At 37.6% G+C, this 16,068-nt stretch overlaps 1 protein-coding gene across 3 annotated transcripts in view; it reads right to left on the bottom strand.

The window, feature by feature from the left end:
- FBN2 (fibrillin 2) overlaps positions 1 to 16,068 on the bottom strand; it is a 163,080-nt gene that overhangs the window by 52,484 nt on the left and 94,528 nt on the right. For all 3 annotated transcript variants that reach the window (XM_048931325.1, XM_048931326.1, XM_048931327.1), the window contains 7 exons: positions 13,154 to 13,291; positions 11,816 to 11,866; positions 11,252 to 11,377; positions 8,458 to 8,685; positions 7,951 to 8,076; positions 5,182 to 5,310; positions 153 to 278 (listed from right to left, as the gene is read on the bottom strand). In XM_048931325.1, coding sequence (XP_048787282.1) covers positions 153 to 278; positions 5,182 to 5,310; positions 7,951 to 8,076; positions 8,458 to 8,685; positions 11,252 to 11,377; positions 11,816 to 11,866; positions 13,154 to 13,291 — 924 coding nt within the window. The remainder of the gene's footprint in view (positions 1 to 152; positions 279 to 5,181; positions 5,311 to 7,950; positions 8,077 to 8,457; positions 8,686 to 11,251; positions 11,378 to 11,815; positions 11,867 to 13,153; positions 13,292 to 16,068) is intronic.

The following is a 16,068-nucleotide window of genomic DNA, read 5'->3' as shown; positions in this document are numbered from 1 at the left end:
ATTCAAAGGTACTCATTTTATTTGAAGGTATTCCAAGGAAGATCAAGAATCCATACACAGTATTCTGCAGTCACATCCTTGCCAGTAACACATTGTACAAAACATTGCTCTTTTCAGAAAGATGAAGACTATTATTCTTAGTTGAAACTCACCAATGCATTCCTCACGTGATGGTGACAGCTCATGTCCCACAGGACAGTTACACTGAAAACTCCCTTCTGTATTCACACATATGCCACCTCTACACAGTAGAGGATTGCGTTCACATTCATCAATATCTGAAAATAAATCATGATAAGTAAGCAAAAATTCATTAATAAGGATCAAAAAAAGGGAAAGGCAGTTGTCAGAGCCTGGAAGTGTCAAGTTCAGGAGTTCACACATGAAACAACAGTTTAATTCAAGCAACAGTACTGCCTTCCTCATTCTATGTAACAGGGCAAACAAAATACTACAGATTACTAAACTCTAAAGTGAATTGAATTTATTTTATTGGGGGAAAATATATCATTTGAAATTAATTATTCTAAGAGAAGTAGGAAACAAGAAAAGAAGGCATCTGTTTAGATGGTTATTATTTTGAACAATGTGTTAACATGATAATTTTTTCAAAAAGTTTTTTTAAATTGAACAAGATATGTATTTATGTATGCAGTGAAATTGTTGTCCATGAATTGCAAGTAAGGGGACATGCATGCAAACTTTTAACTAAACTGCTGTTCAGTTTGAGAGCTACTGTTTATATGGATATGTGGCAGAGAAACATACTTTCTACTACTTACAATGCAAACTGAGAATTTGACTCTCAAATTTGATAAATACAGCCAAGGCTACAGAGAGAAAGAATTACAAACAAAAGACTTCTATGACTGCAGGATGCAGTTATACTTTTGGATTCCAAGGAAGAACTACAACTAGCCTTCTTTGAAATGGGAGACTTTCATTCAAATAGATTTAAACTAGTGTTACGTTTTGTTAGCCTGAGAGATTAGCTAAGGCATCACAGGATTTCGCAGGTTATTCACATTAAGGGAGAAACTGACTGATGACAGAATCCAACTTCTTTCTTGGTATACTCCTGTTTGGATCATCTTCAAAGCTCCAAGATGTCTTGATTCAGAACTACTCCTTCCTTTTCTTATTTTCTGCGAAAGGTCCTCAAGAATTCATTTTTCTTATTTTTTTTACCCTGTTTATTAATCTGACAACTTGGTTCCCTGCTTCTGTTTTACAGAAAACAAATAGTATTCACCCTCTGCATTTGTACCTTGTCTTTCATGAAAGTTTCCATGGTTTAGCTTCTTTGTTATGTTAAGCTGTAATTCAGGCAATGACTTTTTGGTGATTCTTGGTATCTTCAAGCATCACAGTGTACAGGAAATCATGCAATGGTGACAAGAGGCCTGCATGGGGGCCTTAGAACCACATATTTAAGGTCAGTCAGGAGCACAAAAAGAAGCGACAGGTGATCTATGAAGAATATAGAGGCCCTGCTTGGGTATGCAGGGATTCCATCACAGTCTGACCCTAGCAAGGGACAATATGAAAGCAAAAAGAAAGTCTTCTACAAGTATATCATTGCCAAAAGGAAGATAAGAGAAAATACAGACAATACAGAATGAGGAAAAGGAAATGTGGACAATGGACATCTGGCAGAAGGTATAATTTGTCTGGATGAGGTGCCTTGAGATATGGTTTGATAGTGATAGTAATGGTGATAGGAGGACGGTTGGACTAGACGATCTTGTAGATCCTTCCCATCATTGTGATTCTATGATTCTTTGATTCTATTCAAAACTGTCTTGGCCTACATCCTCCCCAATATTTGCTTTCAGGAATTTGAGACTTAAAATCAGCACTAAAGTCTAAAATAAGGGAGACTTACTCTTGATGGGACATTATCAAGTTAGGGAACTTTTAAACAAATGAAACATTCACAGGTCCATGGAACCTTGTGAAACATACCCACAATTGCTGAGAAATTTAACCAATGTCACTGTGAGGCCACTATGGATCATCTTTGAAAAGTTATGGCAATGAGATTAGAATCTTTAGTATGGGAGGAAATCCATTTTACAAAAAGGGCAAGAAAGAGGATCCACAGAACTGCAGGCCATTCAGCCCCATTTTGATCCCTGGGAAAGTGATAGATGAGAGAACATTTCAATTTGGAAGTTATCTCTAAACATACAAATGAAAACAATATGGCACGGTTAACAGAGACTTCAAAGGAAAAATCGTAACTGACCAACTAGACAGTTTTCATCAAAACAATGTCTACATCAATGGGTGAGAGAGCAGCAGATGCTTTTTATGTTGACTTCAGAAAGGCATTTGACACTGTCTTCCCAAAGACCCTTGCAGACAACTGATGAATTAGGAACTAGATAAGGGCATAGTGGAGTAGACTTAAAACTGAACCAGGAGCTTCAAAGGGTTGTGATAGCGTCACAAAGTCCAGATATGAATAGGTTCCTTGTGGTATATTTCCAGCAGTCAATAATGGGACAAATACTGTTAAATAAGTTTGTTAATGACATGGATGATGGGTCAGAGTGCATCCTGAGGAAGTATGCGGGTGATAGAAAAATGGAAAGAGTAGTTCACGCATCAGATAGTTGTACTGCCATTCAGAGGAATCTTGACTGGCTGGAGAAACAAGCAAACAGAAAACTCACAAAACAAACAAACAACGGCAATGTTCTGCTCCTGGAATATAATGATCACACTCAGAAGGACAGGCTGGGGACTGGCCAACTGGAAAATAGTTTTGCAGAGTGGGACGTGGGGATCCCAGCAGGCTTAACATGAACCAGCAACATGCCTTTTGCACTGACAGTCAGCAGCACCCTGGACTGTGTCAGGAATTGTACCAGCAGAAAACTGAAGGGGGTGAGCCTTAATCTCTACATAACAAGGATAAGACCATATCTAAAGTGTTGCATTCAGTTCCGGGCTCCCCAGTACAAGACAGACATGGATATACTGGAAGAAGTTTCATGGAGAATCACTAGAAATGGGATAGAATTTCAGATATATTTTAAGAAAAGCTTAGACTCCTGTGAATGTTCAGTCTCGAGAAGAGAAGGCTTGGGAGGGTTTATCAGTGTGTATAAATATTTTATGGTGAGGGTAAGGAAGACAAAGCTACCTTCTGACTGGTGTCCACTGACAGAACAAGAAAGAAACGTGAACAAAATTGAGACAGGAAATTCTGTTCAAACATGGAAAGGAACTTTTTACCTGGTGGATGCTCAGAACAAGTATCTGAGAGATATGGACAAGGGAAAAGCCACTGATGTCACCTATCTCAACTTCAGTAAGGCCTTTGACAAGGTACCCTACAACATCCTTCTCTCCAAGTTGGAAAGGCAGAGATTTGATGAGTGGCCTGTTAGATGGACAAAGAACTGGCAGCTGAATTTAGTACACAAAGTGGTGGTCAATGGCACAACGTCTGGATGGAGATCAGTAATGAGTGGTGTTCCCCAGGGGTCACTTCTGGGACCAATACTCTTTAATATCTTCATCAGTAACACTGACATAGGGTCAAGTACACCCTCATCAAGTTTGCTGATGACACCAAGCTGTGGGGTGCAGCTGACACACTACAGGGACAGGATGCCATCCAGAGAGTCCTAGGCAGGCTTGAGCTGTAGGCTCAGGTGAACCTCATGCAGTTCAACAAAGACAAATGCAAGGTCTAGCACTTGGATGAGGCAACCCCCGCTATCAATACAACCCAGGGGATGAAAGGATAGAGTGCAAACCTTGCTGAAAGGGACCTGGGTACAGGCGGGTGAGAAGCCGGACAGGAGTCAGCAGTGTGTCCTTGCAGCCCAGAAAGCCAACCATATCCTGGGCTGCATCCAAAGCAGCATGACCAGCAGATCAAGGGAGGTGATCCTGCCCCTCTGCTCTGCGATGGTGAGGCCTCACCTGGAGTACTGCATCCAGGTGTGGAGTCCTCAGTACAGGAGAGGCGTGGACCTACTGAGGCACATCCAAAGGAGGGCACAAAAATGATCCAAGAGATGGAACACCTCTCCCACGTGGACAGATTGAGAGAGATGGGGCTGTTCAACCTGGAGAAGGCTGCAAGATGACCTGAGAGTAGCCTTTCAGTATCTAAAGGAGAGTTACAGGAAAGAAGAGGACAGTCTCTTTAGCAGGGTCTATGGTGACGGAACAAGAGGAAACAGTTTCAAGCTTAAAGAGAGTACATTAGATATAAGGAAAAAGTCTTTTACAGTGAGGATGGTAAGGCACTGGAGCAGACTGCCTAGATATGTGGCAGAAACTCCATCCTTCTGTTTCTGGACATTTCCAAGTTGAGTCTGGATCAGGCCCTGGGCAACCTGAACAAGTGTGTTTGTCCTCATTCACTGCAAGGAAGATGAACTAGATGGCTTTCAGACGTCCCCTCCAACTCTAAGGATTCTTTGATTCTATGACTGTGCAGTATCCATCCCTGAAGATTTTCAATATCCAACTGCATATGGTCCTTGTTCTAGTTTACTCTGCACTCAGCAGGGGTTGGACTGGACAATCTTCAAAGGTGATTCTGTTTCAGGAGTCTTTGCTGAGAATTTGAATGATTTGCTCCTTTCATCAACAGAAAGTTAGGTCTTAGAGTCATGATCATAAAACTGAACTTATTTAGGAGAAGAACATTCAATCAAGATCAAAATCTCAAACTTCCAATTTTTTATGGTGTATACAGAATGTTAACATCAGATTTTTTTTTGTAAGATGGTTATCAGCATTTGTTGTTTCAGATCTATTCTTACAAGTTTTGACCATTTAAAGATATGTGGGTTTTCAGGAAATACTTTCAGAATTTCTTAAGTCCTAATAGTATAAAGGAAATACAGATCATACTACTTTCAAAATACTTTTATTTTTAGCTGTATATTTCAATACCTCATTAGTCACTGCTGAAACTATATGAATGGTCACTGACAATGTATATTATCTATATAGAAATATCTGAATGTCATCAGCAAAAAGAACAAGCAAAGCTGTATGCATAGTTCATTTATCCGTCCTATCTACTGAACATGCCTTTTTTTTTCCAAGAAGTCACAGCAATTATGCATATGAAGCATTCACTGCAGCACAGCTGGTATAGTACAAGTATACAGTAAATGGAAGGACTTAGCTCATCTTGGCAACACTTACCCATACAGTTCTTCATCATCATGAACCCACTTTCATAACCATCAAAGCACTCACACTCAAAGCTTCCAGGAGTGTTAACACAAGTACCACTTCCACATAAGTCTGGGGAGATCCGGCACTCGTCAATATCTATATTACAGTAAATGGAAAGGTAGAAAAATCAGAGTTCAAAATGATCCTTCGTTTCACAAAAAATGGTCATTTTAAATGAGTTAGAAGAAAATCGTATGTAGTACATAACTCAGAGAAATGTTATTCATTTAATATTTAAAATGATCTGATTACGTAAAAAAGTTTGTGGAAGATTCATGATGCAATGACTTTAGAGTTCTCAGCTATACACTGAGTAACAAGTAGGCTTCCATTAAGTGTAAATTAAAGCTATATTTCTAAGGAAGCTAATTGTAATAAATTCTAAGTCATTATTACCAGGCACCATTTCACCCAGGAATGCACTGCTATTGACATTAAATTGCTTTTCATGAATACAATTCTCAAGTAACAGCATTATAAGCTCACAACAAGTTTTGCATTTAAAACCGAAGCAGCTCACTTGAAAGCAAGAATTACAGTTCACTAGTTTCTTGTAGCATGTGTATTTTATTAACTAAGTTTGAATGATACTGTCATGGTTTTGTGATTTTTGGTTTTCGGAATTCCACATCATAACATCATGTAGTGCACTGGGAATTAAAGTCTTAATGCTCCAATTCCAGGTACCTGTCCCTGTACATTACGGAAGTCATGGGATCTGGCCTTTCCATGTGGGGAGGTCTCTTACTGCCTGGCAGTGGGTGCTGGAAGGTGCTTTCCTAGCCATACCAAGCTTTTCAAGTTTGACTCAGTCTCAGGAACTCTCTCTTCCCTATTTTAATTGATTTATTAGTCTCAATTTCAATTACATTATATTATATTGTATTCCAATATCATAGTTAGTAAATAAGTTTTCCTCCATAGATTGTTGCCATTGTTTGTTCGTTTTTTTTTTTCCGTCCTTGAGTCCAGCTCCCATCTCCCTATCCCTTTTCCCTTTTCCTTTCCATTTTGTGGAGTCAGGGGGGGCCCAGGGGCCTACTGCCCCCCTGTCAGGGGCATATATTGATCTAGTCTCCATGACAGATACTTTCACTGGAAAACTATACCAGGTTCGTAGAAGGTAAAAGAGAAGGAAGGATTCATTGTAAAACACACTGGTAGTAAGGCAGGAATCTGAGCAGGAATTTGTAACATAGATATGATCCAGTGAAACAGACTGCTATTGAAAAAGAGGACTGGAAAGGACTGGACAGTGTATTATTTACTGTCTCTCACATCTTTTTAGACACACTTCTTATTCTACTGCCCATCCACTGCTTCTGAGTTGAACTAGCATACAATTCCATCAGTTCATGCCTTCCTCTCTACAATCCCCACAATTCATTCACAATTATTTTTATTTAATAAGAAAACATGAACTCCGTACAAGGAGTAAAAGTTAAAAAGTATTTGAAACCATAAAGATACTAGACCAAGGGGATAGGGCACAGGACTGGTTCTGTCATCCAAGAAATCTGGGAAGCAAGGAATAAAATAGCAGAGAAAGGCATCAACATGTCTGTTCTACAATGGTGACCTGGGCAATGGAGTAACCCAAGAAAAGAAGGAAAATGGAAGCTTAACTGAAGAAATGAAGAAAGAACAAAAGAAAAAAAAGAAAGAATCAAAGACTAAGTAGTTCATTTTTCACCACATGTAAGAATCTTCTCTGCCTTGTTACTCCCCTCAACAGGTTTATGTTGGTATAAGATCAGTTCTCATACACAGATGTGCAGAGGTGTAGAATGGTAATCCATGTGGCGGGCCTGGGATGTCACTGAATGTGTGGCTTCCTACAGGCTTTATAAAATATTTTGTTGCTAATATAAAACAAATGAACAAAAAGTCTCCCACTTAATAAAATCTTTGTCTCTGTTACTGTTCAGTGGAACATTTTAATCAGAATAAACTTTCTGTGAAAAACAGAACCAAATGAACTTTTGTACGGAGAATTTTTTTGACCTTTTCTTGTTAGATTAGAAATAAAGTTAGTTAAACGCATTTCTCATCCATGCAGTCACTATAAAAACAAGGAAATCACCAGTTAGGGCAACATTAACATCCAGATCAACCTCAGTTAACATGCCTTACCACCCACACTTCATATTACTTAGACTCTCTCAGATCCTGTGTGGAAAAAAAAACCTCCTTCATTTTCAACACAGAGCCACCCACAATGCAGGCATCCAGTTTCTCATAATCGGGAAACTATCACACTAATCTTCCATTTCAGCTTTCTAGGCAGTAAATAACAAAATACTAAACTTTTAAATTAAATGCAATTAAATTAAATCTTGAATTCACACTGCTGTCAGAATTGCACAGGTATTTCTGTATGTGCTTAGTTACCATATCTAAATGAAAAATAATCAGTACTGGAGTCTCTCAGTTCATCTGGTAAGAAGAAAGTGAGTTAATCTGTAAGTTAAAACGTTGAAATTAGCTTTACTGGTGACTTTATTAATTTTTCAGAATGACAAGCACTTTGAGCACCAATTTAACAGATTCTTAATGTCTGTGTACCAAATGAAAGTCAAATTAATTAGAGAATCACTTTCTAAAAGGAAAAGAACAGTTGTCCGCTCTGACCACAGATTAGAAATTGAAGGAAATAAATTACATTAAGCTCCCAGATCACTAAGCTATGTAATCATCACAAGTTCCTTTAAAAGCCAGAGAAAATGCAAGACTTACCTGTACAATTTCTTTCCTCCATATCTAAAGCAAACCCACTGTTACACCTACATTTGAAACTTCCAATTGTATTCCTGCATTTACCATTCATGCACATACCAGGGAATACCTTGCACTCATTGATATCTACAAAAAAAAAGAAAAAAAGAAAAAAAGAAAGAAGGCTCAAATATTTTAAATATTTATTTACTTCTTTTTGTATTTATATGCTTATATACGTAATGGAAGTTCCCTTTTCCTTCTTTCCTTCTTATTGGCATGAAAGGAGGAGTCAGGGCAGCAGGAGACACCAGTCAGGGCTGGGGAAGGAGAAATAACTGAGAAGGATGAACGGATGAACATGCAAGCAGTAGGTTTTCCACCTGTAGTGCCAGCTCTGCAAGGCAAACATATTTACAGTATGTCTCATCTCAAGTATGTAACAGATACAAACCCTGGCATCTCATTAGAATGGTTACTGAAACGTACATACAATTTTTAGATTTTTAGATAATAATTAATTCTTGCCTTTATAAAATGGTCTGCCAGTTAGAATATCTCCTCTGTTAGAAAAACCAGGACCTCTGGGGCACAGAGCCTCATACTCCTTTGTGCCAGGCTTTGGACACTCCTCACAGTCAGAGCCCCAGGCAGCACCCACAGCACAACAGCAGGCATCCATACGAAATTTGCCAGGTACAGACTGAATGCATTCATCTTCGTCCCATTTCAGGTAACACTGCTCCATGCGGATATCTGCCCAATTTAAAACAACAAAGGGAAATGTTACATTTTGGTGGGGTTTTCTGTCTTTCAGAAGCGGCTTTTTCCAGGGCATGATTACTTATGTGGTTCAGTTTCTGCAATACAGATTTCTGCTCAAGATACCATACACTGCACAGAGTTGAAGTTTGAAGTTGCTATTGGTAAGCTTTCAAATCTCTGCTGTATCACACAGCAGTAGAAGTACTTCTCTAAATGCTAACTTCTGCAACTTAGGAAAATGTCTCTGAATTTCAAACATCTGAAAAACTGTACAGATAACAGGAAACAGACAATTACAGCAGTGTTAGAGAAGATATCTATGATTCCACATTCCTAGTATGACTAAAATGGACTGGAAGCCAAAATATTCGATATGACACACTGAACTTGAAATTAGGCTTTAGGAAACCTAACACAACACTTTTATTTACTTAGCACAAAAAGCTTTGGAGAAAATGCATTATTTAAAAAAACAACATGAAAGATCTGCTGAACTATTTTCTCTACACGTCTTCCACCATTTTCCCAATATGAACGACCTTATACGCATCCTAGGGTAAACAATTCAGAAGTATAAGAAATGGAAATTGTTTAAAGTATATTTATGGTTTCCTGCAAAGCTCCTCATATCAATATAATATTTATTTTCACTTCAACAGATTCAGCAAACATAATTCTAATAAATACTTGTTATCACTAAAATCATTCCAGTGGACTCTGCAGAAAACAAAGCACTTGAGAAATATATGCCACGGTGCTTATGCAGCATAGGAGAAAGCACATATCTTGTAATGTAGAAGGATATTCTTTCATTGAAATAGGAGAAGAAAAAATGGATTTGAGGGTAACAGAATTCTGTGCATTGCCTGAAAACAACTCCATTGTTGCAACCACCTCTTCTTACGAAGTTCTCACTTAGAAGTAATATAGGATTGAAGGCCACAGATGACAGCGGCTGAAAAGAGAACTGATAAGTATGGGATAAAAAAAAAAAGAAGTAAAGCCTAGCAGGAGAAACAGAATATGCATTTTGGTGGACTTTGTTTTGAATTATTTCTTTTTTCTAAGAGAACTTTTATGCTGAGAATGTACATCTGTTTATTTTCAAATTTCTCATTTTAAAAAACGTCTCTAGAGCTGTATTCATATTTCAGAAATCAGCAGCAGCAACAAAACACAACCTGGTAACTGTTTGTATCAGCTACTGATAAACAGCAGAACAACTGAAGGAGAACTATTGCTTAAACTTGAATCTCGGGGAATAAGAATACCACTGAAATAGAAAATATGGGTTAGAACAGCCAAATTCTTGACCGAAGTGAAGCAAGGGCTCAAAAATTGTAATTGTTCTGTTCTGTTTTCACAACAGAAATCAAATGCTGTCAGTAATTATACTTTTATAGTCCTTAAAAAGGGTAAAAAATTAACAAATTCCAGAATCTTTTAAGTATTCAGTTCCCTTACTTTCATCTTTTTCATCTCTGACTACTGATTTTTAAAGATTTCAAAAGGACAATTTGAAAAGTTGTACTGCAAAAAAGCTGAATCCATAGATGGAGAAGGTGTGTTTAGCATAATTTCATTTAAAGCAGACCTGCACTTTTTAGGATACATTACAAATCACAACAAATCTGTCTCTATTTTTTCCCATAGTCTTATAGATAAATATCATTCTAAATTATGAAATGTAGCTTGTTTAAAACCATGTAAACATTTTGTGCAATCTGAATTTGGATTTCACAGCTTATCAGATGTAAAAAATAAAAATTATTTCAGGATATTATAGAACATCCAGCTAAAAAGGAAAGGAAAAGAAGACCAAGTACATTCACTGTCAGGCAATGTTGTGTTATTAGGATAACTTAGATGCTACAGAAACGTGTAGCAATGTAACATTTTATAAAACTTGTGACTGTAAAAAGCACTATCAGATCTCATTCATGCACTTCCATTAACAGACTAATAACATTAACTATACTTGCCACAGCATATTTTTGTTTCCTGTAACTTATATACAGACTGTAATACTTTTTATACATAAAACCAGGATATTATGTCTTCACTGACATCATGTTTTGTCGTGCACAACAAAGATGAAGTCTTAATTTTACCTACACCCATTTTACTTACTTTCAAACAAATCAATTTCAGTCTGCATATTTCTGCTACAGGATAGTACCTTAATGTCATAAAATGAGTAGATAGAGAAAAGAACAAGTCATTACCCATTACAAGGCCCTGGCTGGCCAGCAAACTGCTTATTGCCTACCTCACAGTGAGTCAGACTGGGCAGTGTGAATTACATTAAGGGCAACACTCTAGTAAAACCTATTGACTGCAGTGAGGGCAAAACCTGTCACATCACCAACATTCATATTCCCTAACTCTTCCCTGAAGTGAATAGGTATCTGAAATCCAAGCACACATAAACTAAAACATACACTTAAAGCCAGCTGTTCAGAAAACAGACCAAATGTCCCTTCTTATTCCTTTAAGATTTATTTCAGGCAGTTATTAAACACAGCTAAAAGGCTGCCAAAGTTGACTGTGTTCTTACCCAAACACACTCGCCCCGTTCCATCCAGCGTCAGTCCTTCTGGGCATTCACAATGAAATGAGCCCCTACTGTTAACACATCGTCCATTGGGACAAACTCCAGGAAAAACATCACACTCATTTACATCTGTTGGTAAAGGGAAGGGATGAAAGAAGTTTCAGAATGTATGCTAATTCCAGCAAGGAGATAGTGACAACTTTACTGAGAACTTCAGCTGTACAAAAGAAAGCACAGCAGTTTCACTCATGCTGTATTAGGATCTGAACAAGCATCTGGCTCCCTCTCACCCAAGGGAATCTTATAAGATGATAAGACACAGGACATTAAGATGCCACATTCTCTAAGTAAGACAAAATGTTTGTGGATGAGAGAATGAAAAACAATTAAATGTATTATGAAGGAGCACTTCCATCCTTGTACCATTTTGACATTCTCCAGCAGTGTTAAGTACTAAGTTCCCAACAGTCATTAATTGATAGCAGCTCTAAAATTAGTATGATTACAGCTCACCCTCTCATTTGTTTTCTGAGAGAAAAACGAGTGAAAAGAAACAAAAAACTTTACCTTCACAGGTAACACCCTTAACTCTGGCAAATCCTCTTGAACAAGCTGTGTCTGGAATCAAGCAAAAAAGATGCATCACTGCTTCAGAATGACACACGAGAGTAAGCAATATAGAATAAAAAGTATCTTTGCAATTTTCCTACATTATCTAAGTTTGACTGTATAACGTAGCAAGTGATTTAGCCTCAATGAAAAAGACTACTGACTCATATGTTTTACTTAGAACAAATAATAACTGAGGAAATTAAATGTTACATAGTTACTTTGTTGTGCTTTCCACTAGGAGGGACAGAATGAGATGAATCTCAGCACTCAGATGTAGATGAAAGGTACATATCCTGTAAGGCTACAGGATTTAAAGCTTAGTGATGCCAGTTATCATCGAAGAGTTATGGGGTTTTTTTTGTGTAGGTTTGTTGGTTTTTGTTGTTTTTTTTTTTGTTTTTTTTTTGGTGTGTGTGTTTTTCCCCTGTAGCTTTACAAAGCATCTGAGCAAAGATGTTATTTTAGGATATGTATGTAAAATGTAGAACGATGTAGAGACATGCAAGATTGCTGAAATCTAGAAAGTTAAAGAAAATAAATTAAATGGCCAGATGTACTCATCTAAGCTAACGAGTGCTCGAGATTAATGAGTCTTTGATTAGTTCTATAAGCCTAAACTCACCATGTTGCTTCCTGTAGTCCAAAGCAGTATCTCTGCTCGATGCTCCACTGCACAGTTAAAAGCACTGCTGGATGCTGTTTGCACCATGCTTATTAGATCTGACAGATCTGCCCACAGTTATTGTTTCAATTAAGAACCACAGGCTGAAATGTCATGACACTGGTTCAGTCTCTAGTGGTTTTATTCAAACCTTGGGGCAAGACTGTGGCACAACATATTCTCCACAAAACACAGTACACATTAACATTCCTACTTCCAATCTCTACCCTTGAACTCGTGATCTAATACTAGTACTACTACAGTCAATAGAGATACATAAGCAATGTGTTTGAAAATAGCTGGGATGAGTGTTAACAGCCCACAGAATAAAAGGCCTTCAAGATTTTTAACAGGTATTTCACTTTATTTTTTTAGTCCTTATTTCAAGCTATCCTAGTGCATTATACTTGTGGAGAACTACTCAGGAATCCACTCAAATATTATTTCCTCACAGTCTCAAAGTTAGAATGGTATCTGATGGTGGAGATTACAAAAGATGCTACAGGAAACATTCTCAATTCATAATGTTTTTGTTTGTTTTAACTGAAAAAAAAAAAAAAAGTGAGAATTCTTCTGGTGCTACACTCACTTTTCTCCCAAAAGACACAGAATATGAAAGCGTAATAGCATACCTAATTCACACCGCTCACATGGGCTGCCCCAAGCTGCTCCTAAAGTAGCACAGCATTCAGATTTCAGTGTAGCACCATTGATGTTGACTTCACAGCGACTGTCCTGGATATTAAGCCAGCAAGTCCCCTTCAGGCTATCTGCAGCACAACAGAAACAATATGGAACTGTCACAGCAGGAAGAGCTGACATCTCATAATGCCACTGGCAGACACAGTACAAAGAGAGCACAGTCTGTCTTCTAAAAGTAGGATCTTCCACTTGAGTCATTTTGTACATTTTTTGTTTTAGAAGCAGAGGATATAGACAGCACTATCACCAAAAATGAGTGATAGAATGTACCCCTTGAGGCAATCTACAGTACAGGTCTTACAGCTAGCAAAGGTCTACCAGCGTAAACTCTGCTGCCTGAAATTGTCTCAAATTCTCTTTTAGGTACCCAAGTCTTCAATTCAAAACAATCATGCTTTCAGTGCACAATTCACTTTTTAAAATATAAGTTAGATCATAAATCGAATATGAATTTTTGAAAGTAAAATACTTTGGTTCAGTATTTTTATGCTATTATATTTAAAAGAGACCAAAATTCTTAAAGCAGACTACAATCTTTGTGACTGGATAGTTAAAAAGCCGTCTGTAAAGATCTAAGCCAGATTTGGAAGACAGCCTGGATGGAGTTTAACAGCATGCACATACCCATAGTTCAAAACTAAGCAAATGGCTTAGATTAACGTAACAAGACAATTAATGCAAGATGAATAGGAATTGGTTTTAAAGGTTTATGTATAATTTACATACAGAAAGTCAGACTATTAGGTGCTGTTGATTGGTATTACTCAGAGCTCATACTTAGGAGCAATGTGCTCCAGAATTTTTTTTCTTTAAAAAACTTGAACTTTTCTACAAAACTGGTATTAGAAAATTATGCAGAATGCTGAGAGCACAACCATTGTTTGTGTAATGTAACAGAAAAAGAAAAGCTTGTGCAAGAACGTTCCTGGAACCAGTTCTGGAAACTGGTTCTAGAAACTGGAAAATTTAATTCATAAACAATCAATTTTAAGAGTCATATTATTTAGATTACCATTGGTCTCAAAAAATGTAGGGTACAATGTTACAAATCAATGAAGGACAAAGGATCATGGAAAAAATCATTTTTTCTAATCCTTTATCATCCTTTATCCAACAAACTAGGGATAACATTACAAGACCAAAGGAAGACATAACTTAGGAAGTGACTTCCTAGATCTGCTCTTGACCTTCTCTGGGATGGGTATGTGCTTTCTCATCAAATGTCCCAAATTCAGGGCCTTGAGACAGGAAGGATGAAAGTCTCTTTAACTATCATAGAATCATAGAATCACCAAGAAAAGATCCACAAGATCACCCAGTCCAACCATCCACCCATCACCAATAGCTGTCAATAAACCACGTCCCTCAACACAAAATCCAAACGTTCCTTGAACACCCCCAGGGTCGGTGACTCCACCACCTCCCTGGGCAGCCCATTCCAGTGCCTGACCACTCTTTCAGAAAAGCAGTATTTCCTAACGCCCAGCCTGAATATATCTCATGCTACACCCAGCTTGCTGGCCTTACGTTGATATACCTACTTTATTTTGTCAAAATGTAAATGTTTATATTGCTTCATTGATTAGCAATCATTTGAGCATGATATTGCACATTTTTAGTAACCAGCTTTACATGATCAAAAAGTCAAAATAGTATCTCAAAAAATAATTTTAACTACACGTATTAGCAGATGACTTTCTTCACACCAGCTGCATCTGCATTATCCTGCTGAAGTCTGCTTGTCTCATCTTTTTTTCTGGTTGTGTGTTAATTTCATTTATTTTACACAACCTCTCTTGGCCAGACAAAATTTACAAAGGGCAGTCACTGTGACTTTTGCTTTGGTGAAAAAAAAACATTTTTTATATTATAATATATTATTCAGCATCAAAGCATTCTTTCTGCTACTTGCATCTCTTTGATTCTGACTTGAAGAAGAATATATGCATACTACAGGCAGATGGCAGCCTACAGGCTGTGTGCTATATGAATTCCAAAAACATTGACTAAATATTCATTAAAATCATATATTAAATGTATATTTCAAACAGCACAAATGGCAGTACACCCACTATACAAGCAATTCCCAAAATAGCAATGCAGCAGTGGTAAAACCAACAGATGTATTTCAAAACAGTTCTATTTCTTTCCTCCTTTAAAATAGGAGTAGCCTTAATACAACAGGCAGAGAGTTATACAGCAAAACAAATGCATAATATATCAACTTTCTCGCTGAAAGCTTTTACTGTAAAGGCTACACTAACAACCCTAATTTGCTGGAAGTTTGAGCCAAATGTTGTGACTTGAATTCTTGCTCTTACTGTGACAAGTCATTTTCCCTCTGCACAGGGAAGTTGACAGAAAGAGACAAATGACTTATATCTTAGCAGAATTTCTGCATGCAATACAGACGCAAATGGCTCAAGGCACCTGGCTCTTCAGCATTAAGGCTGAGCAGATCAGGCAAAGGAACCAGAAAAGACAAGTTTTGTCTTCAGAAACCGAGAAGAGAGCATATGCCAGCCACAATGCTTCTCGAGGATTGTCATAGGTCTGACCTGAGTCCACAAGATAACAGTGAAAACACAAACCTGTAATCTCAAACCCTTACTCACCTTCCAGTAATTTAGTCTACCCTTCTCCCATCACTACCAATTCCAGTGGAAGTTTTGCCAAGGTAGGAGAACATAAATTGATTCTATCTCTATAAAAATTTATTTCTTACATGAGCTGTACTGACACTTCTGTCCTGACATATTCTCACTTGTAGTACAGAAAACTCTTCCAGAGAGAATGCTGATCAACAAGAACGAGTAACAATTAGGCCTACAGAATAAGGTAGCTC

The sequence above is a fragment of the Lagopus muta genome, chromosome Z (assembly GCF_023343835.1).
Source record: "Lagopus muta isolate bLagMut1 chromosome Z, bLagMut1 primary, whole genome shotgun sequence".
NCBI lineage: Eukaryota > Metazoa > Chordata > Aves > Galliformes > Phasianidae > Lagopus > Lagopus muta.
The sequence above is the reverse complement of the archived record's forward strand: the minus strand, read 5'-3'. Positions and strand labels throughout refer to the sequence as shown.